At 39.7% G+C, this 25,567-nt stretch overlaps 1 protein-coding gene across 3 annotated transcripts in view; it reads right to left on the bottom strand.

The window, feature by feature from the left end:
* Positions 1–11,497: 11,497 nt before the first annotated feature.
* The window catches only part of LOC117460964 (oxysterol-binding protein-related protein 10-like), a 127,658-nt gene continuing 113,588 nt past the window's right edge, over positions 11,498–25,567 (bottom strand). For all 3 annotated transcript variants that reach the window (XM_034102619.2, XM_034102621.2, XM_034102622.2), the window contains 4 exons: positions 24,623–24,809; positions 15,046–15,228; positions 14,574–14,727; positions 11,498–13,549 (listed from right to left, as the gene is read on the bottom strand). In XM_034102619.2, coding sequence (XP_033958510.2) covers positions 13,505–13,549; positions 14,574–14,727; positions 15,046–15,228; positions 24,623–24,809 — 569 coding nt within the window. In that variant the 3' untranslated portion in view covers positions 11,498–13,504. The remainder of the gene's footprint in view (positions 13,550–14,573; positions 14,728–15,045; positions 15,229–24,622; positions 24,810–25,567) is intronic.

Raw genomic sequence — 25,567 nt, 5'->3', positions numbered from 1 at the left:
GTGGCCTGTGTTTGTCGTCCATAACATACGCCTGCCCATACCATAACCCCACCACCACCATGGGCCACTCAATTCACAACATTACCCTAACCCTGCACGTTTCAGAGTGGCCTTTTATTGTGGCCAGCCTAAGGCACACCTGTGCAATAATCATGCTGTCTAATCAGCATCTCGATATGCCACACCTGTGAGGTGGGATGGATTATCTCGGCAAAGGAGAGGTGCTCACTATCACAGATTTTTTTAGATTTGTGAACAATATTTGAGAGAAATGGTTATTTTGTGTATATAGAAAATGTTTTAGATCTTTGAGTTCATCTCATGAAAAATGGGAGCAAAAACAAAAGTGTTGCGTTTATATTTGTGTTCAGTGTATATAGGTTTATGTGCATGTCAATGGTCTGCAAAGGCTAAAATCCCTGTGTTCCCTCCAGAGAGTTTCTCTCCCACACATTCCACCATTGTTTCCACCAACTATGACGATACGCCACTGCTTTTATTTTCCTACTGTAAAACAATATAGCACTCCAACTTCCATCCAAGGATGATGGCGCCAGCAGTGTGCACGGCGAGACGTCTCCCAGGCCTGTTCAGCCTTTTATTAGTTCTAGTAGTTTAATTGTTTTGTGTTTTTTGTCAAAATGTCTCTGCTATACTAGTTTACGACTGCCAGTCACTTATGGAAATCAAAGTGATTCAGGAGGGGGTATTAGATATGGATATTCTGTACCTGATCGCTCCATTCATGGCCAGACACCATAAACCTGTGACCAGCGTTTTTTGCCAGGGGGGCGTCTTGCCGTCATTTGACGCCCTTATTCAGCTCGGGAAACCCTGAACGCGAGCCGAGGGCGTCCAAAAATATTAATAATTAGAGAGAAGATCGAGAGTTTTTATCGCTTGAAATGACGAAAAGGAAAAAGGACAAGGACATCCTTCTGTTGGAGGGGCAAAGGAGTCTGGTGGGATTCTTTTCGGAGTATTGAGGATCGTTTCCCCGACATCGATTTGGACGCGATGAGCGGTGCTAGTGGAGCACGCGCGTGAGCTGCGAGCACCAGAGCCTCGCAGCGGCGAAACTGAGGCTCCGTGGTAAACTGTGGTAACATAAAGAGCCGTTTGGGAGCCGAAACAGCCGGCGTTTTAAGAGAGCCGAGCCAAATGATCCGGCTCACTAACGTAAAAAGACAGTATCTATAAGGGACGGCTCAAGTCAAAATGAAACCCCCCCCCCCCGATTTCGGCTGTTTTCGTAAGTCGGGAGACGAAGCGTGTCCTGTCGCCCAAACTCAATTTGGTGTGTCCCGCACCGTCGACCGTGACACGCCTTATTTGGACTGCCTGTCCCGATGCATGTTGAATCGGCCATGCATCGGGTCTGGCAGTCGGACCAAACAATCACTCTGATTGGCTGTTCAGCTAGCGAATCAGTGCATGAGAAGCGAAACGGAAGTGAGGGACGTAAACAAATGATTTAAGAAGGCACACACAGACTGCTATTCATTTTCATCTCATCATGGCGATCTGGAATGACGGAAACGAAGACCTGCTCATCACCTTGATCCAGGAGAGGCCAGCTCTGTACGACATCACTGAGAAAAGGTACTCGAACCAAGTAGTGAAAACCGGACTCTGGCGAGAGATTGAAACGCAACTTGGTTTCTCGGGTAAGATTATCTTTTTCATCAATTGAGCTCTTTAGCAGATACTGTTGGCTTTTTATTGTTTGCCAGCGTACAGTGACGTTAACGTGAAATGTAATTTGTTATTTCAACCTTGTGTTTTGTTGTTATCTTGTTGCTAGCTGTTGCTAGCTGTGCCGTTTGGCACTGCATATAGATATGAATTGGACATGCTAACTAGCCACAATGCTTACATCGTTTATTTGTGTGCTTCAGAGAAAGAGCTGAGGAAGAAGTGGGATTCTCTGCGAACCCAGTACACCCGGTACAGGAGACTTGCCCCTTCGGGTAGTTGTGGAGCACAAAGGACTGGCAGACAGCAGTGGATCATAACCAGGCTGCCGTTTTAGAGCCCTACACAAGAAGGAAGGAGAGTACTTCGAACCTCACCGTCACGGTAACTATTTTATTTGTTGAGTACAAATAAGTGTTTCTTGCTTCTTTCATTTACAAAAACATTATTTTCATTCATTTGGTGGTTACAGTGTTAAATATAACAATAACAGAATAATATATATATTATTGTATTATAATTATTGATGTGCTCATCACCTTAATGTTGCAGCTGGTAAAGGAGGAGCTAATTGAAATTACATTATATACTGCTGGGTAGCTTATGAAATTCACCATGGGATCAATAACGCTTTTATCTTAACCTATAATAATACATGATAAAATATGTCTTGATTATATTTTGTAGTGTTTGTACGTCCGGTGGCTGCAGAATCAACCCCCGGTGGCACCAGCAGTGAAACCTGGACCAGCACCACCGAGGAGTCCTTCCACTTTGATGCTGAGCCCTGCCTGGCAGAATCCACCATCTGCACCACACCGGCACCGCTCGGAGAGAGGCCAAGCATACTCAGCACTCGAAGGCCTCCGGCGAAGCGCAGGATGATGATACTAAATGAGATACTGTCTACCGCTGTTCATTGTTCAAGATTGAAATGTAAATGTGCAAGCCGTTTTTCTGCCCCTCTATTCACATGTAGCCTTTCATACGTGATGGTTTCTTCATTCTCGAACTGTTGTGGAGCAGAACTATACAGCTGCAGGATTAGTCTCAAGTACCTCAATATAATTATAGTATGTCTGCACTTTGTGCTCATTTCATCATTCATTCATGTATTTTATATTCTACTAAAACTGAATCAAACTATAAACAAGGTGGCCTGTTGGGATTAATATATATATACAGTTGCAAGAAAATATGTCTTGATTATATTTTGTAGTGTTTGTACGTCCGGTGGCTGCAGAATCAACCCCCGGTGGCACCAGCAGTGAAACCTCGACCAGCACCACCGAGGAGTCCTTCCACTTTGATGCTGAGCCCTGCCTGGCAGAATCCACCATCTGCACCACACCGGCACCGCTCGGAGAGAGGCCAAGCATACTCAGCACTCGAAGGCCTCCGGCGAAGCGCAGGATGATGATACTAAATGAGATACTGTCTACCGCTGTTCATTGTTCAAGATTGAAATGTAAATGTGCAAGCCGTTTTTCTGCCCCTCTATTCACATGTAGCCTTTCATACGTGATGGTTTCTTCATTCTCGAACTGTTGTGGAGCAGAACTATACAGCTGCAGGATTAGTCTCAAGTACCTCAATATAATTATAGTATGTCTGCACTTTGTGCTCATTTCATCATTCATTCATGTATTTTATATTCTACTAAAACTGAATCAAACTATAAACAAGGTGGCCTGTTGGGATTAATATATATATACAGTTGCAAGAAAAAGTATGTGAACCCTTTGGATTCTCCACACATAGCGTTGTGTGTTCCTTCCAAACAACTCAGCTTTGGTTTCATCTGTCCACAGAATATGTTGCCAGTAGTGCTGTGGAACATCCAGGTGCTCTTTTGCAAACTTCAAACGTGCAGCAATGTTTTTTCTGGACAGCAGTGGCTTCCTCCGTGGTGTCCTCCCATGAACTCCATTGTTGTTCAGTGTTTTACGTATCGTAGATTCGTCAACAGAGATGTTAGCATGTGCCAGAGATTTCTTTAAGTCTCTAGCTGACACTCTAGGATTCTTCTTCACCTCATTGAGCATTCTGCGCTGTGCTCTTGCAGTCATCTTTACAGGACGGCCACTCCTAGGGAGAGTAGCAACAGTGCTGAACTTTCTCCATGTATAGACAACTTGTCTCACCGTGGACTGATGAACATCAAGGCTTTCAGAGATACTTTTGTAACCCTTTCCAGCTTTATGCAAGTCAGCAATTCTTAATGGTAGGTCTTCTGAGAGCTCTTCTGTGCGAGGCATGGTTCACATCTGGCAATGCTTCTTAAGAATTGCAAATTCAAAACTGGTGTGTATTTTTTATCGGGCAGGGCAGCTTTAAGCGTCGGCGTCGGCGAGTCCTCTGGTGACTGCTTGGTGTGTCAGGGCCTTAAGAGACGATTTAAGCGAATATGTTAAATGTGCAAAAACTCAATTTATTTCAAATCTTGTCCAAAAACAGAAATAGGCCCCAGTTCCTTTTTACCACTCTTAATTAGTGCAAATGCTGTTTACATCATTCCACTATAGTACTTCAAATCTTTATTCTTCCCCTTATTATTTCAGCCAATACTTTGGCTCTCCATAACTTCAGCTTACTTTCAGCTACAGAAACCATTCAAATATTAAACTATTCAGCCTTTTCAGGAATCGATGGGAAACCTTCAAGTTTTTAAAAATATGTTATACTTTTTGAAATATTCAGCTTTTTAAACTCTTTTTTTAACATGGAAGACTCTTCCATGTTAAAAATGGAAGACTCTTCAAATCCTCTTTTCCTACACCTTACGCCAAATGCTTCTCCTTCCACATACTTTCAGCTTGAGACTTCATTCTAACTTTAAAATGATCACAAGACCTTCAGCTATTCAATTCCTATTCAGATTTGTGATATATTGTACACTTTTTGAGATATTTAACTTAGCTTGGAGCTTGGTAGAGAAGCCTTTTTCAGATTTTAACATTAGTGTGGATGGAGCAGCCCGTTAAGTCTAGAGTGCTTTGATCTCAAAACAGAGTGCAAGAGTGCTTGAAATCCTCCCCAAAAAAAGTTTTAAACTTGCCATAATTCCCAAACCCTACACTCCTCAGACATATTTTTTCATGACAAACGTAGGAAAACCTCTCCTAGGTTAAAAAAAAAAAAAAAGGGAATGCATGAAGAGACAAAAAGTCCACCGAGCTCCCAATTGATTCCCATGTTAAATTTTTTCGGAACTTTCTTCAGAACAGAGTGAAGTGCACTTTAGACAAACTGCTCCCATCTCCACATTTTACACACAAAACCAAAAAAACAAACATATACTGTATCAGTTCATTGGGGTTCCCTGATGCTCACGGTCTGGTAATGTTTTTGAACAGGTGGCAAAATTGTCAGATATAATCCTCAATGCATTCTTAATGGGACTCAGTGCTGCAGTTGGTAAATCGTCATAAGTTGTCGCCATGGTAACCTTTGATCTCTGGGTTTACACACACAGGTGTTTGTAAACATTCATTCACTACTACTTACATTTAATATATTTATTCAACTCCTTCAGCCTACTTTGAGCTGCAGGAACCATTCGAATATCAAACTATTCAGCCTTTTCAGCACATGATGGGAAACTTTCAACTTTTTCAAAATATGTTATACCTTTTTAAATATTCAGTTTTTAAGGACTTTTTTAACATGGAAGTCATTGCAATGCATTTGAGCTGTAACAATTTTATTCAAATCATTTCACTTTTTTGCATTTCTGTTCTAAGTTCAGCAACACACTTACTTGGTTTTTGTAGCTAAAAGCAGCTACCATTCAGCTAATAAAATATTCAGCTTTTTCTGCATTTTCAGCTAAATTCAGTGACAAATGTTCACAGTTTACAGCATTCACACGCATTTTCTGCAGGAAATGCATTTTCTAGTTGTCTTTTAAATCCCTGTAACTCTTCCTGTGTTGTGCCATCAGCTACTCTATGTGAAAGGTTCCTTTCATTTTTTAATGATAAAGTATTGGCCAAAAAAAAAACGTAAATACAGTAGGATTGTTATTCACGTCGGTGGTAATGATGTTCGTTTACGCCAATCAGAATGCACCAAACTTAATATGGAGTCGGTGTGTAGTTATGCCAAAACAATGTCGGACACCGTAATCTTCTCTGGTCCCCTCCCCAATCTGATCAATGATGACATGTATAGCCGCATGTCATCATTTCAGCGCTGGTTGTCTTGGTGGTGCCCAGCAAACAATGTGGGCTTCGTAAATAATTGGACAGCCTTCTGGGGAAAACCTGGTCTGATTAAGAGAGACGGCATTCATCCTACTTTGGAAGGTGCAGATCTGATTTCGGCAAACATTTCAGGGCTTTGTGGACCAGGAGGCGGAGTCGCAGTCTTACACGCTTCTCTGCGCTCTCTCCTAGGCAGTCATCCATAGGAATCCCGAACCCAATAAAATACCCAATATTAGCGGTGTGTGTGTCTGCCCAAGGACAATTTAAGGTAAAACCTAATAGAGGTGTCATACATAATAACCTAATAAAAGTAAATGTAACAACTACTACAGTGCAACAAAACAGGAAGATTACATGTGGTCTCTTAAACATAAGATCTCTAGGATCTAAAGCAATATTGGTAAATGATTTAATATCAGATTACAATATTGATATATGCTGTCTCACTGAAACTTGGTTGAGACATGAAGAATATGTCAGCATAAATGAGGCCACTCCACCCCGCCATATCAACACTCATATTGCTCGAGGCACGGGCCGAGGAGGTGGAGTTGCAGCAATCTTTGACTCAAGTTTACTTATCAATACTAAACCAAAATTAAATTATACCTCCTTTGAAAGCCTCGTTTTTAGTCTTACGCATCCGACCTGGAAAACTTTGCAGCCAATCTTATTTGTTACAGTGTATCGTGCACCAGGTCCTTATTCAGAATTCTTATCAGAATTCTCTGAGTTTTTATCAACGTTGGTTCTTAAAATAGACAAAGTAATTATCGTAGGTGACTTTAATATTCATGTTGACGATGATAAAAATAGCCTTACTGTTGCATTTAACTCTATATTAGATTCTGTTGGTTTCTGTCAGAGTGTAAATAAACCAACCCACTGCTATAATCACACTCTCGACCTTGTTCTGACTTATGGTATTGAAATTGAGAAACTATTAGTCGAACCGCATAATCCTGCTTTATCCGACCATTTCTTAGTAACTTTTGAAGTACTATTACGAGACTACAAAGCATTAGTCAAAAGCTCTTGCAGCAGAAACCTATCTGTTAGTGCTATAGCCACATTTAAGGAAGAGATTCCACCAATACTTAACTCGATAGCATGTCTGCATGTAGGGGAGGAAACTTATACAAAATGTACACCACCCCAAATTGATCATGTTGTTGATAGTGCTATAGATGCGCTGCGAATAAAATTAGACTCTGTTGCTCCTTTGAAAAAGAAGAAAATAAAACAACATAGATTAGCTCCATGGTATAATGCCGAAACCCGCAAAAGTCGAGACAACTTGAAAGGATATGGCGTTCCACTAAACTTGAAGAATCTCGTTTAATTTGGCATATTACTCTTAATGAATATAAGAAAGCACTGCGTAAAGCGAGAGCAGCCTACTACTCTTCATTAATAGATGAGAATAAGAATAATGCAAGATTTCTTTTCAGCACTGTAGCCAGGCTGACAGAGAGCCACAGCTCGATTGAGCCTTCTATTCCCATAGCACTCAGTAGTAATGATTTTATGTGCTTTTTTAACGATAAAATTGTTACTCTTAGAAACAAAATTAATGACCTCTTGCCTTTGACCAGTATAGTGTTATCAACAGCTCCCGGAAACGTAAGTTCTAATATTACACTAGATAGTAAACTAGAATGCTTTTCAGCCATAAACCTTGAACAATTACATTCAATGATTCTCTCTTCTAAACCATCAACGTGCATGTTAGACCCAATTCCAACTAAGCTGTTGAAGGAAGTTTTTCCATTAATTAGCACTTCTTTATTAAATATTATGAATATGTCTTTATTATCAGGCTATGTTCCACAATCATTCAAAGTAGCAGTGATAAAACCGCTTCTTAAAAAGCACAACCTCGATCCAGAGGTGTTAGCCAACTATAGACCTATTTCTAATCTTCCGTTCCTCTCAAAAATTCTTGAGAAAGCGGTCGCAAAACAGTTGTGTGATTACTTAAAAAACAATGATTTATTTGAAGATTTTCAGTCTGGCTTTAGAACACATCATAGCACAGAGACAGCTCTGGTTAAAGTCACAAATGACATTCTAATAGCCTCAGACAAGGGACTTGTCTCTATTCTTGTTTTGCTCGATCTCAGTGCTGCATTTGATACTATCGACCATGATATCCTATTGCAAAGACTAGAGCACTTAGTTGGCATACAGGGAACTGCTTTAGGCTGGTTTAGATCCTATCTATCTGAACGCTCTCAGTTTGTACGTGTTAACGATGAATCTTCCACGCAAACCAAAGTTAGCCATGGAGTGCCACAGGGCTCAGTGCTCGGACCTATTTTGTTCACATTATATATGCTTCCGTTAGGCAATATTATAAGGAATCATTGTTATGCGGATGATACTCAACTATATTTATCAATCAAGCCTGATGAAATTAATCATCTAAATAAAATTCAAGACTGCCTTAAGGACTTAAAAACGTGGATGACCTTAAACTTTTTGATGTTAAACACGACCAAAACTGAAGTTATTGTACTTGGCCCGAAGAATCTACGAAACAAATTATCTAAAGATATACTAACTATGGATGGCATTAATTTGGCCTCCAGTGCGACTGTAAGGAATCTTGGTGTTATATTTTATCAGGATTTATCCTTTAACGCCCACATGAAATCAATTTCAAGGACCGCCTACTTCCATCTACGTAACATTGCAAAAATCAGGCATATCTTGCCTCAAAACGATGCAGAGAAACTAGTCCATGCATTTGTTACTTCTAGGCTGGATTATTGTAACTCTTTATTATCAGGGAGTACCAAGAAGTCAGTCAAGTCGCTTCAGCTGATTCAAAATGCTGCAGCTCGTGTACTAACCGGAGTTAGGAAAAGGGACCACATTACTCCTGTTCTGGCTGCCTTACACTGGCTCCCTATAGAACACAGGATAGAATTTAAAATTCTTCTTCTCACCTACAAAGCCCTTAATGGGCAGGCACCATATTACCTTAAAGAACTCATTATACCCTACTGTCCTACTAGGGCATTGCGTTCCAAGAATGCAGGGTTGTTGGTTGTTCCTAGAATCTCTAAAAGTACAATGGGAGCCAGACCCCCTCCCCGGGCGTAATGCGCTTACGCTTTTTTTTACAGCCTCCCAGTACATATCCAGACTGCTGAGTCTATTAAACTTTTTTAATCTCACCTAAAAACTCACCTCTTTGCACTGGCGTTTAATACTAGTTGAACATTACATTTTTACATTTGTATGTTTCTAGTTATTGTGCTTTTTATCATGTTTTTAATTAATGTTTTATTATTGTACTCCCATTGTGTTTTTATATTGTAGTTATTGCCTGTACCGCACTTTGACCAACTGAAGGTTGTTTTTAAATGTGCTATATAAATAAATAAAGATTGAGATTGAAATAAAGCTCTCGTAACATTCACTACTACTGTACCTTGACCACTTGTTGTTTCCCGGTTGCGTGCTAATTTACATGACAAAATGTGACGCTGCCAATTTGTGTCGTACTTTACACTGTGCCCCCTCAAACACATCTGCTGTGTGAAAGCAGAGCCATGCTGCAGCCGAGTTTATCAGGAGCTTTATCTCTTTCCCTGTGTGTTATCGAGGCTTGAACTGCTTCCAGTCAAATAACTCATGTTTATATTTGAGCTGGATGGATCAGATACTGAGTAATTATGCGATTAGTTTAATTTCTTGTGTTTATGACACAATGTATTAGTTATAAACACCTGATAAGAAGTGGAAGCAGATTATCTAATAACTGATTCCACTCCTTGGTGTATATGTATTGATTGATTGATGGTCTGTTGATGTTTGTTTGTGTTTTCTTGTCTAGTGACAAAGTCTGCTCATATAATAGATTAATAATAAACTGTTCATGCAGTTTGGTCACAGGCTGTTGGTTATAGCAGATGTTGGGGACATATTTTCCAAGGCCCATAGCTTTGACCCAGTTTATCAGTTCAAACTGTCCTGACTGAGCACACGCACCTGTAACCTTGGCTGCTGTGCTCTCAGTGTTTTGTCTCCCTGTTCCTGCCTGCTGGCGTCAGCTGATAGAGGTGTTATGATTCTACCTTGTTATGCACAATGTTGATTATTCTCTCTGAACTAGCTAAATACACGGGTCTGGGGTAGAGTTCTTCAGAATTGACGTGGCAACTCTACCGTGAAGTCAGAACCTCTGACTCTTTGACTTGTTTTGTGTCTTGTGACTTCAACATAACCCACATTTGATTAATTCCACTGCCAAAACTGTGAATGTTGGCGCAAAGCAGCGCAACATTCACCTGTCCCTCATCCAATATATATTTCCTCGTATTATTGACACATTGTTAACATACTGTACATACAGTTTGACTTACACATAAATCACACCAGTTTTTCACTTGTCCTCTTGGGCAAAACACTCACTAATGCAAGTTACTTTACCCTGAGATGCATTTTGTTTATATCTTTATTCACCTTTGTAATATGTCTGTATATATTGTATCTTGTGTATTTTTAACATGTGTTTAGACTGATTAATACATGTTTGGAGATCATTCAGTAGTTAGACTTAGTTTTAGGGTTTTTTAAGGGTATTCAGTAAGGGTTTGGAATTGTTTAGCTTGTACATGTTTTTCTGTATAATACATGTACTCTCTCCAATTCTAGATATGTTAGGATATTTTTAGATAAGTGTCTGGGATTCTATTCTCAACTTTTGGATAGCTTATCGGGGTGTCCAATTTCACATATCTGCATTATCTCTTGTACATGTCTTTTTTATTCAGTTTGTGAATCAAATAAATTAGATATTTAAAAAGTGGAAATAAGAAAGCAATTAGGGCCATGTGGCCAATCAAATGCATCCCCCTTTAACTCCTTGTGTTGTGGTCACTTGAATATTGTTGTGTTCTCCAGTAGGTGGTTAAAGGAAATCGTATTTTAACACTTATCACAAATCATTTTGTTTTTTACTTTGTTTAAACTTCTTAGAGTTGGCTGCTTTGTCAGATCCTCACTTCGCTTTTACCTGCCAATAGTGTTATATGTTGAGCACCAGATGGCAGCAAACATATGCAATGAGGTGCAGTTTTCCCACAAGGCAACACTCTGAATCATGTTCTTTACTCTGGAACAATGAACATTGTGCAGTTAGGAGCAGAAGGGTTCACCTGTACTGTGTTCTCCATATTTTCCCCACGGTACTGTGAGTGCAGTAATCCATGGACATCTTTACATCGTTTATTTATCCTTCTATATATAGTAGTGAAAGTAAGCAAATACCTTTACTTGAGTTCTTCATTTATGTGCAATCTGGAGGTACTTGTACTAGACTAAATGTCTCTTTATTTATTTTCAATTACAAATACATTTGGCATTAATATATCTTTTAAAGTGGACTGTTTTATATTTCAAGCCTATGTTGCTAATAACATGTATATAGTCACTTCAGTATATTTTTGAATGAAGGATGTTTACTTGCATGGAGCAGTTCACATTGTAGTATTCATTTACTCTAACCTCTTTCCGCTCTGATAAACTGTCACGTGGTAATCCAAGAGAAAGAAGAAGCACCCAACAAAACAGCAGGCAACACATTTGGAAAGAGATCTTTATTTTAAACAAATAGGAGACTACCGTCTGCAGAAGTGTTGCATAGGTTTGTTGTATACGATGAGATAGGAAAAGGTGGATGTTGAAGCTTTGTGATGACACGGCGGCACTGGAGACATTGCCAATAAATATGAATTAAAATTTAAATGGTTTCAGTGCGGGGATCCGTAGATTAAAATACTCATTATTATGCTTAAGGTCAGCTACTTCACACACTTTAAATATTCATTTTTGATCTGCTACTCTGTTAAAAAACATACTAGTATAATCCAGTGGACAGCTAGACTATTTCACCCCACACTGGTGCACTGAGCCTCATGGCCTCACAACAGACATATGTACAAAGTGCACTGTGGTGCTTATCAGTTACAAACAGCAGACACTCATCAGGTATTCCCACATATCAGTCATTACTTGTGCCCTATTGGTCAGATGCAGGTGTTTGAGGAACTGAGGATGGAACGGTAAGAGGTTAAAGAAAGCTGATGTATTATTCATTATGGATGTCTTATCTTTGAGGTGATGGACTTTTGGTTTGACCCACCTTGTCAGAGGTAGAGCAGCTCATTGAAGGAGCAAGAAAATTGGGCAGGGGGTCAACTCAAGTTCATCACACTTGAAAAACAGAGATGAAGCTTTAGTCAAAATATATAACTAAACATGAGCAAAAATGATTTACTTTAATAACTTATCTACGGAGACGAGTCAACAGGTTAGCTAAGTACGCTAACCTTAAGCTGCATTAACATGATGCGCAGCAAAATGGCTCTGCGCTGACATTGTGTTTCTATAAAGAGAGTGTTGCAGCCCGACTAGGCTGACACTCAAAGTTCAAATAAATTCAACTTTGACCTCGTTTACCCCTGATCTCTCGATGTGCAACCAATCAGATGCTAGCTGTATGTAGCGGCGCAAGCTAGCAAGAAAAACAAACCGCTGTTGATCACCAATCATGTGAATGCACTGTAAAGCTAAAGTTACAGCAAAAGCTACGGTTGTTTCAATAAGCACTAACAGGCTCAGCTAGCTTATTGTATTGTGATTCTAACCATGTTTTAATCAGCTCTCCCAAATCCAATAAACAGTCAATGGGAGTGTCATGTCAAATGTAATGTTTCTGTTCTCTAAGCAATTCTGTTGTATTTGGATGGAGGGCAGATATCTTAAAATAAAAACCACCTTAATGGAGAGATATCACCGGAGGGATGTGAGAGAGTATGTTTGTTTGAAGAGTTTATATGGGGGAACTGACCCATTTAAATCAAACTGCAGCATCGTAAATGTTCCATTGAGATCTGGATTCAGCAGGCGCAGATTCACTTCTTTTCCAGCCACTTTCTACACTAACATGGTGGTTGGCTGGAGGGATTTATTAGATGTTATAACAGAGAAAGTTATATAAGAAATGAAGTAATATGACTTCAGATAAAACACTATTTGAATAAAGTAGTTTGTCATATTAACTTTAAATAAGTTCCAGCACAAAGAGGATCAGTGCTCTGCAGCTTCACACTAAACTAGCCCTGCCCCCTCTGGATTCTATAAAATAGGGTTGTAGCTAAATAGTTTACCCATCCATTCTTACAAGCATACACCTGTACATGAAAACACACACACACACACACACATTGTATTGTACAGTGAATTGTGCAAAACAGTTAATACATTGCCTAAACAACTACAAAGGGAGATGGGCAGTAGCTGTTTCCAGGGGTTTGTTCAGAAGTGAAACAAATCCCATGTTGTCTGAACACTAATCTCAAGAGAGGCTCACTGCTGAACCAGCACACTCCTGAACGCTCAGAACTGGAGATGTGGCCGGTTTCCTCGGGTTGTCTTTGGTAGCACTTGTTCAGTTTTCTCTTTTCTCCGTCCGTGTGTCTTGCTCTCCGTTTGTCCGTCTGTCTGTTTGACTCTCCTCATGTGTGTGTCGGCCAGCGATCGGCCTCCGTCGCCCGATCTGTCGCCTGGGATTGGAGAGCTGCTACGCGTCACTGCGCCTTCCACAGAGGGTTGTGATACACCCAGCCTTCCCCCTACACACACACACACACACACACACACACACACACACACACACACACACACACACACACACACACACACACACACACACACACACACACACACACACACACACACACACACACACACACACATGCACACACACTTATTATTGATTGTATCACTCATATTATTATTATATATTTCATTTATTATTATTAATTATATATTTAATATTATTGTAAAATATTGTTATTTTTACATGTAAATATTCATAATACTACAAATAAATACAAAATCCCCCAAAAAACGAAACAAATATTTGATCTATATTATCTTAAGAGATAAGAAAAAGCTATAAAGAAACAAAAATAACAATACAAACTCGATATAACAGTCTCTGAATATCAGAAACAAAATAAAAAAAGTATTCTGAGTGTAAGTATCAATATGACTGACCACCTGTGGCAGTTCATAGTTACAGGGCAGGTGACTGATGAAGATGCACATGGTGTCGAAACATTACATCAAGTGTATGCCTTTAATCCCTGTGATCAAGCAGGCGGGAGCAAAGACTTGAAATCTCCTCTGATACATGATCGTCCTCCTCTGAGAGCCCCACACAGGCCTGCATTCCTTGTGAGTATGTCCAAGTGCTTTAGAAGTCTTCCTCCATCACAAACAGAGAAATAGGAATTACAATGCGCACATTGGGAGGTTGACTTCGTTCTTAGCCTTTAAATCAATAAAGATGGCTGTACTTAATAACGTGGTACAGGAATGAGTCTTAAAGCTGGAAAGTACTTAGCATGTCACCACTTCTGGTTCCATCTTTTAGAAAACAATGTTTGTGGTTAGAATCCTGAAATAAAGTGTTTTAGTTAGCACAAGCTTAAAAGATTTTCACGTGTTGTTCCACAAAAAAAAAACAAGCATCAGTGCACCACTCTGATTGGGCAGAGTTCCTAAACAGGCAATTCAGAACATCAACTTGTGAAGACAAAGACCCTAAAACTGGTCCCTTCAATTGACATATGGATATCTGCTCCCCCTCACCTCTTTAATGAAGTATTTGGGTTTCCAGGGGCTGTGGGACGCAGCTCTCTGTTTGGCCTCGCGGCGCTGCCTGTCCTCCAGGCAGCGTTTGTGGTCTGTGGCTGCGTCCAAATGTCCTCCCTTCAGCGACGCCGTTACGTGCTGCCAAAGACGCCTAGTGACAACGAAACGGAACAAGACAAATCTTCATGATTATGGAAACAGGGAGCATTTAGCTTGCAAAAGTATAACATTAATGTAAACAGTATTTCCCAAATATTTGTCTTGGGTCAATAAAGAATCGATTAACAGCAATATATTAAAAATAAATAACAAGTTTTAAAAAAGCAAAGTCAGTTCAAGTGAAGTCCTACATTAGAGTGCAGAAATAATAAGAGCACACTGATAACATGTTTTTTATTTCTCATTTTAATTTAGGCTGTTTAGCCGCTCCACTATAATGATGATGATGCTGTAATCAAAAGAAACTCACCGGGACTCGTACTGGCCCTGCTTCTCTATAGGCTGGATCTTCTTCTTGATGATTGGATGCTTGGAGGTGTCTATCACCTTGTTCTCCCCGTTGCTGTAGGTGAACTCCAGCACCCCGTTCCACTCCCCCTGCGCCTTACACACTATGTTTCCAGTTTGGTTGTGCTTCACCTCTGCTGTCACTCTGTGGGAAATCAACAGGAGCATTCACAGTGTGACAAGGGTTCATTTAAACATTCATTTTGTTACAATTACTAGTTTCATGAAGCCTATTCAGGCAGTAGCCTATACACCAACAATGACACACATGAGCACATACTACAGAAAGAACATCTGAGCTGACAAATAACAAATGGAAATGCTCCACTATTTTATGAACATATAGGTTCACCTGCTGAATTAAAAACAGAACAAAAAGAAAGTGAAAACCATAAAGCAGATTCAGGCAGGAGGCGTATAGATTCACGCTCACAGGTGTTGGTGGGATTGGCGCACCAGAGCATGTTTTGTTATTGTAACGGCTAAGCAAAGGATTAAAATAGAAACTTCACTTAAACAAAAATTGCCGCTGAGGCACCAGTAAGTGAATCTTAATGCTGGAAAAATGAATTAGGCTAAAAATACTTCTGTATTTCTACTTAAAGGTCTCCTATTGTGCTATGTTTAGGCATATATTATGGGTCTCAGATTAGATGTAAAAATATATAAAAACCAGGGCTGTCAGTCGATTAAAATATTTAATCGCGATTAATCGCACATTTTTGATCTGTTCTAAATGTACCTTAGAGGAATATTTTTAATACTCTTATCAACATATGAGTGGAAAAATATGCTTTATATATGTGTTTATTATCATTTGAACAATGACAAATATTCTCATGAATATTAAACACAACAACCTCTGAACATTACAGTGTGTGAGTGTGTGTGTGTGTGTGCGTGTGTGTGTGTGTGTGTGTGTGTGTGTGTGTGTGTGTGTGTGTGTGTGTGTGTGTGTGTGTGTGTGTGTGTGTGTGTGTGTGTGTGTGTTTGTGTGGAGAGAGACACTGTGATGGATCGTTGGAGCTATGTGCAACTCAAGGCATATGCTTGAACGGGAGCTGCCTGGACGCTGTAATCATGTTGCGCACTATCCGTGCTGAGTGTGCTGACTTTTCGTACAATGTCACACTGTCTGGCTACCTGCATAAAGTCAAGTGCTCTGCGAAATGTCGCTCCTCTGTTTTTATTGAAACAGCTCCTTATATCCGTTAGCGCAGCTAGCTAGCACCAGATGCTAACAACAGCAATACACGTAAGGTATGCCTCGCTCGCTCATGCCACACATACACACACCCTCCCGTTCGTCCCGATGGCCAGTCGGTGCCTGCCGGTGAGCGTGGAAGTGTGGTCTGCCACAAGCAGGCTGTCAGAATCAGTTTGTAGATGGTATTTTAAACTTGATGCTCTCTGAAACTACGGGGCGGCCGAGGACAACAAATACACATGCGTTAATCGCGTTAAAATAATTAGTGGCGTTAATTTTTTGTTTGCGTTAACGCGTTATTAACGCGTTATTAACGCGTTATTAACGCGTTAACTTGACAGCTGTAATAAAAATATGTCTTTGATGTGTTTTGCTCAAAATACCAAACAGATCACGCATTTCAGACATCCCTCATATCCCTCTACTCCAGCCCTGTTAGAGAGACGCTGTTTTTGTGTCCTTAGCTTGGGAGCTCAGAATTCTACTGGCAGATACAATTAAATTCTGCCGTGATTCAACACCATCAAGCTCCAAACCACATCAAGCATTATTTCTGAAACAGTATAGAGCTCAAATTCTTTTTCTCTTGCCGGTTTACAACAAGGTGAGTTTCTTTTTTTATTTCCACATACTCTCTCCAGTACAGGTTAGCTCTGAGTGTTAGCGATGCTTGCTAATGTAAACAAAGACCATATATCGTCCAAAACTATGGAACCCCCTTAGGGGAAAATATATGTTTTGCGAGATCTCGCAAAGATCTCGCAAGGCTTTTGCGAGATCTCGCAAAACTTTTAATTTAGCTCAATGTATTTCCGGGTCAGTTCGGCAACACAGAAACCACAACAATGGAGCGGTTCATCGATTTTTACTTTGAGCTTGGCCTAAAATATAAAGATATAACATCAGTGCTTGGCAATAGGCAAGTGTTTCACATAAGTGAAAGACACCTCAAGAGAACACTCAGAGCGAGGGGACATGCACGTCGCAAAGCATACTCTTGAGTTATTGACAGATTCGAATTTCGCGGATCAATAACTAGGGTTGCAAAATTCCGGGAATTTTCAAAGATGGAAACTTTCCATGGGAATGAACGGGTATAAACGGGAAGTTATGGGAATCAACTGGGCATTTTCTAAATTGAAGGTTGGCTCTTCATAGGGAACTTAAATATAGTTGGGGAAAGTATATTTTAGCATAATCTTGACTAAAACAAACAGATGCCATTCAAGTACACTTGAATATCCATACCAAAGCACACTGCTTACTGCATGGCTATTGAGACCACACAAAGGTTTGCAACAGGCTCACAAATGTGAGAGTGGAAAAACTGGTTGGCATTCGGGCAAACCTAAGGCTCTTTGAGCCTGACACAGAGCCATCCTCAACAAGGCTGGACAGTGCCACTGAAGAGGAAGAGTGTGATGTTGATGAGGCCCAGGAAGAGCCCATTGACTGAAAGGGTTTAGCAAAAATGCAGAGGATTGCTTGAAGGAAGATTTAAGCTTAATGGGACTTTTTGGAGGGAGAAGGGCTCTTTTAATTTAACATTTTGAATGGGACTTTGTGGGGATTTTTGGATGGGGGGTGCATTTTTGTTTGAGTGGGGTTGGGGGGGATGAGTAATATTTAACTCAACATTCCTGTTTTCGTTCATCAATGAAACAAATAATTGTTCAATACAATAATTAAAACTGGTTCTGTTCTACTTAAAGAAAATAAAAAAGGAGGAGGGAGAGGAGTGCTTAGGGACCGTCTACAAACTGCAACGCCGAAAATATATACTCATAGAAAAATTCAATAACTTCATTTTTTTAAGATGTAGTGCTACCAAAATCTCTTAACACATCAATGGTTATGTTGTTGTTACAGTATAATACTTAGTTTGAATAAATATGTTTTAAAATATTGTTCAGGCTTTTTTATTTTCTTTATTTCTTAATTACTTTGACATTTTACAATGTACTGCAACCAAATCCCCTTTCACACATCAATAGTACATTGCTGCTCATACTACATCAGGGTTGTCCAAACTGCGGCCCAGGGGCCATTTTGAATCGACCCTCAGCTAATTTAAAAAGTATAATGAAATATGTCCCACAAATTAAACTTGTGCATGTCTTATATTGTACTTCTTAAACATTGTCAAGTCCTTCAGGTGTTTGGCCTGTACCAGTGATTTAGCCTGACTTGAACAGAGGACGCTTTGGACAACTCAAATTCGTTCTTTTTGTCTTTATTTATCAAGACAGCTCCAAGAATTGATCAGGTTGAAAACCTTCAAAACACAAAGGACAAACAAAAGTTAGCTCACATGCTACACAAATTACAAACATTTTGCAGGTCTCACTGCATTCTCAATAATACCAATAATAGCACCACAAACTATGTTTTAATTAAAAAGGATAAATTGTTACTTTAAAACCACATCATTAACTTAAATGAATTAATAAGAGTGTTTATCTTCACTTGGAAACAAGCACCAGAGAAAACCTCATCTGAACACCTGCACTGTCTAAATTGCACAGAAAACAAACGGAGCACAGGCAGACCGCGCTACGTAAAAAACACAGCTGATTGCGCAACAGCACTCTCGCAAAGTGCGACAACAGAACAAGTACATAAACACAATAAACATACCAACGGCGTCTCCGGAGCCTCACACACACTCTCGCCTGGTTCTCTCTCCGTGGCTTTGAGAACAAGAGACCGGCCATCACAAACTCCACCCCTTTTGTAGCCGTGTTGCCGGAAGCGGCATTCATATTTTTCCTACAGCTCGCTTCTGAAAAGTAGCCCACGCTATCAAAAATAAACAAATACCCTCTCCTGGTATTGAACAATACTATAATATTAATAATAATAATAATAATAATAATACTCTAAATGAAAACACATAATTATTTATTAGTCCGTTTTTCACAGATAATATATATTGACTTTCGTCTCGACAAACATATATGTTAATAAGCCTACATTTTCTAACAAATCTAAGTTGATAAGAAAAAAGCTCAATAACTTATTTACATAACATATATTTCATATTTCCTCTTATTATAAGCAATCTGAAGCTTCTGATTTAAGGAATGAGCTGCCAACGAAATAAATGAAACCCTATGGAGAGCTGTGATGTAACCTGTTTTTTTCTTTGTTTGATTTGTTAGAAAATGTGGGCTTATTAACACGTATACAAATATATTAAAGAAGTACAATTTGGCCCCCGGGCCGCAGTTTGGACAACCCTGATGTAGTATGAGCAGCAATGTACTATTGATTTGTGAAAGTGGTTTGGTTTCAGTACATTGTAAAATATGTAAATATCAAAGTAATTTAAAATAGTTTGAAATAAAATATCCTGAACAATATTTTAAAGCATATGTATTCAAAATATGTGTTATACTGTAACAAAAACATAACCATTGATGTGTTAAGAAATTTTGGTAGCACTACATCTTAAAAAAATGAAGTTATTGAATTTTTCTATGAGTATATATTTTCGGCGTTGCAGTTTGTAGACGGTCCCTTAGCACTCTTCTCTCCTCAAGCTGCAGATTGTGACCAATTCTTGATGTTTAGCTCGGATGACGGCGCGTATCGAACTGTTCTGTTAAAAACGACCCTGTAGCTCATTGTCTACCTTGCTATGATTGTAACGTCATGTTGTTTGTATTTTTACAATGTCATGTTCATGAGTTATTGATCCGCGAAATTCAAATCTGTCAATAACTCAGAGTATGCTTTGCGACGTGCATGTCCCCTCGCTCTGAGTGTTCTCTTGAGGTGTCTTTCACTTGTGTGAAACCCGTGCCTATTGCCAAGCACTGATGTTATATCTTTATATTTTAGGCCAAGCTCAAAGTAAAATCGATGAACCGCTCCATTGTTGTAGTTTCTGTGTTGCCGAATTGACCCAGAAATCATCATTTCAGCGCTGGTTGTCTTGGTGGTGCCCAGCAAACAATGTGGGCTTCGTAAATAATTGGACAGCCTTCTGGGGAAAACCTGGTCTGATTAAGAGAGACGGCATTCATCCTACTTTGGAAGGTGCAGATCTCATTTCGGCAAACATTTCAGGGCTTTGTGGACTTAATCCATGACAAACTGGAGTTGAGACCAGGAGGCAGAGTCGCAGTCTTACACGCTTCTCTGCGCTCTCTCCTAGGCTGTCATCCATAGGAATCCCGAACCCAATAAAATACCCAATATTAGCGGTGTGTGTGTCTGCCCAAGGACAATTTAAGGTAAAACCTAATAGAGGTGTCATACATAATAACCTAATAAAAGTAAATGTAACAACTACTACAGTGCAACAAAACAGGAAGATTAAATGTGGTCTCTTAAACATAAGATCTCTAGCATCTAAAGCAATATTGGTAAATGATTTAATATCAGATTATAATATTGATATATGCTGTCTCACTGAAACTTGGTTGAGACATGAAGAATATGTCAGCATAAATGAGGCCACTCCACCCAGCCATATCAACACTCATATTGCTCGAGGCACGGGCCGAGGAGGTGGAGTTGCAGCAATCTTTGACTCAAGTTTACTTATCAATACTAAACCAAAATTAAATTATACCTCCTTTGAAAGCCTCGTTTTTAGTCTTACGCATCCGACCTGGAAGACTTTGCAGCCAATTTTATTTGTTACAGTGTATCGTGCACCGGGTCCTTATTCAGAATTCTTATCAGAATTCTCTGAGTTTTTATCAACTTTGGTTCTTAAAACAGACAAAGTAATTATCGTAGGTGACTTTAATATTCATGTTGACGATGATAAAAATAGCCTTACTGTTGCATTTAACTCTATATTAGATTCTGTTGGTTTCTGTCAGAGTGTAAATAAATCAACCCACTGCTATAATCACACTCTCGACCTTGTTCTGACTTATGGTATTGAAATTGAGCAACTATTAGTCGAACCGCATAATCCTGCTTTATCCGACCATTTCTTAGTAACTTTTTTAGTACTATTACGAGACTACAAAGCATTAGTCAAAGCTCTTGCAGCAGAAACCTATCTGTTAGTGCTATAGCCACATTTAAGGAAGAAATTCCACCAATACTTAACTCGATAGCATGTCTGCATGTAGGGGAGGAAACTTATACAAAATGTACACCACCCCAAATTGATCATGTTGTTGATAGTGCTATAGATGCGCTGCGAATAAAATTAGACTCTGTTGCTCCTTTGAAAAAGAAGAAAATAAAACAACATAGATTAGCTCCATGGCATAATGCCGAAACCCGCAAAATAAAGCAAAAGTCTAGACAACTTGAAAGGATATGGCGTTCCACTAAACTTGAAGAATCTCGTTTAATTTGGCATATTACTCTCAATGAATATAAGAAAGCACTGCGCAAAGCGAGAGCAGCCTACTACTCTTCATTAATAGATGAGAATACGAATAATGCAAGATTTCTTTTCAGCACTGTAGCCAGGCTGACAGAGCCACAGCTCCACTGAGCCTTCTATTCCCATAGCACTCAGTAGTAATGATTTTATGTGCTTTTTTAACGATAAAATTGGTACTCTTAGAAACAAAATTAATGACCTCTTGCCTTTGACCAGTATAGTGTTATCAACAGCTCCCGGAAACGTAAGTTCTAATATTACACTAGATAGTAAACTAGAATGCTTTTCAGCCATTAACCTTGAACAATTACATTCAATGATTCTCTCTTCTAAACCATCAACGTGCATGTTAGACCCAATTCCAACTAAGCTGTTGAAGGAAGTTTTTCCATTAATTAGCACTTCTTTATTAAATATTATGAATATGTCTTTATTATCAGGCTATGTTCCACAATCATTCAAAGTAGCAGTGATAAAACCGCTTCTTAAAAAGCACAACCTCGATCCAGAGGTTTTAGCCAACTATAGACCTATTTCTAATCTTCCGTTCTTCTCAAAAATTCTTGAGAAAGCGGTCGCAAAACAGCTGGGTGATTACTTAAAAAACAATGATTTATTTGAAGATTTTTAGTCTGGCTTTAGAACACATCATAGCACAGAGACAGCTCTGGTTAAAGTCACAAATGATATTCTAATAGCCTCAGACAAGGGACTTGTCTCTATTCTTGTTTTGCTCGATCTCAGTGCTGCATTTGATACTATCGACCATGATATCCTATTGCAAAGACTAGAGCACTTAGTTGGCATACAGGGAACTGCTTTAGGCTGGTTTAGGTCCTATCTATCTGAACGCTCTCAGTTTGTACGTGTTAACGATGAATCTTCCACGCAAACCAAAGTTAGCCATGGAGTGCCACAGGGCTCAGTGCTCGGACCTATTTTGTTCACATTATATATGCTTCCGTTAGGCAATATTATATGCGGATGATACTCAACTATATTTATCAATCAAGCCTGATGAAATTAATCATCTAAATAAAATTCAAGACTGCCTTAAGGACTTAAAAACGTGGATGACCTTAAACTTTTTGATGTTAACACGACCAAAACTGAAGTTATTGTACTTGGCCCGAAGAATCTACGAAACAAATTATCTAAAGATATACTAACTATGGATGGCATTAATTTGGCCTCCAGTGAGACTATAAGGAATCTTGGTGTTATATTTGATCAGGATTTATCCTTTAACGCCCACATAAAATCAATTTCAAGGACCGCCTACTTCCATCTACGTAACATTGCAAAAATCAGGCATATCTTGCCTCAAAACGATGCAGAGAAACTAGTCCATGCATTTGTTACTTCTAGGCTGGATTATTGTAACAGGGAGTACCAAGAAGTCAGTCAAGTCGCTTCAGCTGATTCAAAATGCTGCGGCTCGTGTACTAACCAGAGTTAGGAAAAGGGACCACATACTCCTGTTCTGGCTGCCTTACACTGGCTCCCTATAGAACACAGGATAGAATTTAAAATTCTTCTTCTCGCCTACAAAGCCCTTAATGGGCAGGCGCCATCTTACCTTAAAGAACTCATTATACCCTACTGTCCTACTAGGGCATTGCGTTCCAAGAATGCAGGGTTGTTGGTTGTTCCTAGAATCTCTAAAAGTACAATGGGAGCCAGAGCCTTTTCTTATCAAGCTCCACATTTGTGGAATCAGCTTCCAGTTTGTGTTCGGGCGGCAGACACCCTATCCGTTTTTAAGAGTGCGCTTAAGACCTTCCTTTTTGATAAAGCTTATAGTTAGGGCTGATTAGATTCAGCCCCTAGTTTTGCTGATATAGGCTTAGTTTGTCGGGGGACATCTTACTTCTTCCTTCTCTCTGTCTATACCTGTGTACTCTCATGTTCCGATTAACCCAGCTTCCCTAAATGTCTTTCTTTTTGGTGTCTATATACGCTGGGATCCGGAGTCATGGATGATCCTGCGGTCCTGTGTCCTGGATCGCGAGCGCTGGATATTGAGTCGTGGCTGTGGTCCTGGATGGATATCCTCGTGGATTCATCTTCCTATTATACACACATGCATTTCCAAACATTTGGACTACCTATGTTGCAAATGTATTATCTTTTCAATTTACACACGGCATCTATTGCACGTCTGTCCGTCCTGGGAGAGGGATCCCTCCTCTGTTGCTCTCCCTGAGGTTTCTCCCATTTTTCCCTTTAAACTGGGTTTTCTTTGGAAGTTTTTCCTTGTACGATGTGAGGGTCTAAGGACAGAGGGTGTCGTATTGTCATACTGATATTCTGTACACACTGTGAAGACCACTGAGACAAATGTAACATTTGTGATATTGGGCTATATAAATAAACATTGATTGATTGATTGTTTGAAATACATTGAGCTAAATTAAAAGTTTTTTTTTTTCTTCTCTATGTCCCCGAGGGCTCCGTACAAAACACATAAGGCATTGTTTCTGATAGCTACTGTATGCTGATAGATATGATTTGAATGACGTCATATCGGACGCAAATCTGGATCAGCTCCGTTGTACCCCCGTTTTTAGAGATTTGGGTATGGAGGAAAAGAGAGAGGGTTTTGTTTTCTGACACTTTGTGAGTTCCCTGACACACCGGGGAAACATATTAATGTATAAAATACATCAAAAAGTGCATTTTGCATGATAGGTCCCCTTTAAGTAACATTTTGAATTCAGGATTTTTACTTGTTATGGAGTTTTTTCGGACCATAAAAAGGATCTGAGTGCGTCATCCATTTTCAAACATTGTCAATTTGCTGCTATTCTATATTTTGAGCCTACACTTGTAGATTTATTGGCTCCAAACTGTTGTATTTTTGCTGAGGTGGGGGGAGAAAGTGTTACATTTGTGGGGGTTTTTTCGGCACAAATCTGCATTTCTCTGTCCAAAAATAGAGCCAATAGACACATGGGATTAGCTTTCTTTGCCTACCTGTGTACTTTTCCTCCGTAGAAGGGCTTTGTGTGGAAATTGACAGTGGCAGAGTATCCACTTTTGGCACAGTTGATGTTGACCTTTCCCCCAAGTTCCACCCATGGCACAGTCAGGATGGAGCGGGCGTAGGCACAGGGCAGAGTGAACACGTACTGCTCATCATGCTCCAGCAAATACAGCACACCTGGGAGAAACAGGACACATTTCACAGCTCAGCAGACAGAAGGATCTTCACTGAAATGAGGCATCACTAAGGACTGCTCCGTTAGAACTCAAAGATCTGGATGTATTCATCCTGCAAAGACCCGGCGCCCATCCAGGACTTTGTCCCTCCCTGGAGAAAGCAGTGTCATTATTGTCAATGTGAAGAAAATAAACGTAATGTGTGTGAATGTCAGAGAGTCGTAGCATAACGGAGCGTCAGAATAAACGCAGGTGTGTGTGTGTGTGTGTGTGTGTGTGTGTGTGTGTGTGTGTGTGTGTGTGTGTGTGTGTGTGTGTGTGTGTGTGTGTGTGTGTGTGTGTGTGTGTGTTAGTCTTGTGGTCAACCCTGAGCGACAGACAGAAGAGGATATAGCAGGACATGGCATAGCATACATTTTCTTTTGCTATCAAAACCATCATATTAAAGCTTGTTTATCCAAAAAAAATAACGTACAGAGGTCCATGTAGCTCCAATGTGTATGTTGTTCATACTATATCCATCCTATCATCCATTCATTCCACTCATGGTTCATAATTCACACAACACACTTCGAGCAGTTTACAGCCCATGATGTCAAGGAGCAACTATCTGCTCCTGTCTCAAAAAGACATGGTCTGTATTCACAGCTGCCAGAAGCTTAACACACTTCTACAGTAACATAAAAAATAAAACAATCAGGGTCAACACAATCTAATAGCAGCCATTATTGACCTGGGCCGCTCCTTTGTCCAATAAAA

This window comes from Pseudochaenichthys georgianus, chromosome 16 (genome assembly GCF_902827115.2).
Source record: "Pseudochaenichthys georgianus chromosome 16, fPseGeo1.2, whole genome shotgun sequence".
NCBI classification, from domain to species: domain Eukaryota; kingdom Metazoa; phylum Chordata; class Actinopteri; order Perciformes; family Channichthyidae; genus Pseudochaenichthys; species Pseudochaenichthys georgianus.
Note: the sequence above shows the minus strand (reverse complement) of the source record. Positions and strands in the feature narration are given on the sequence as shown.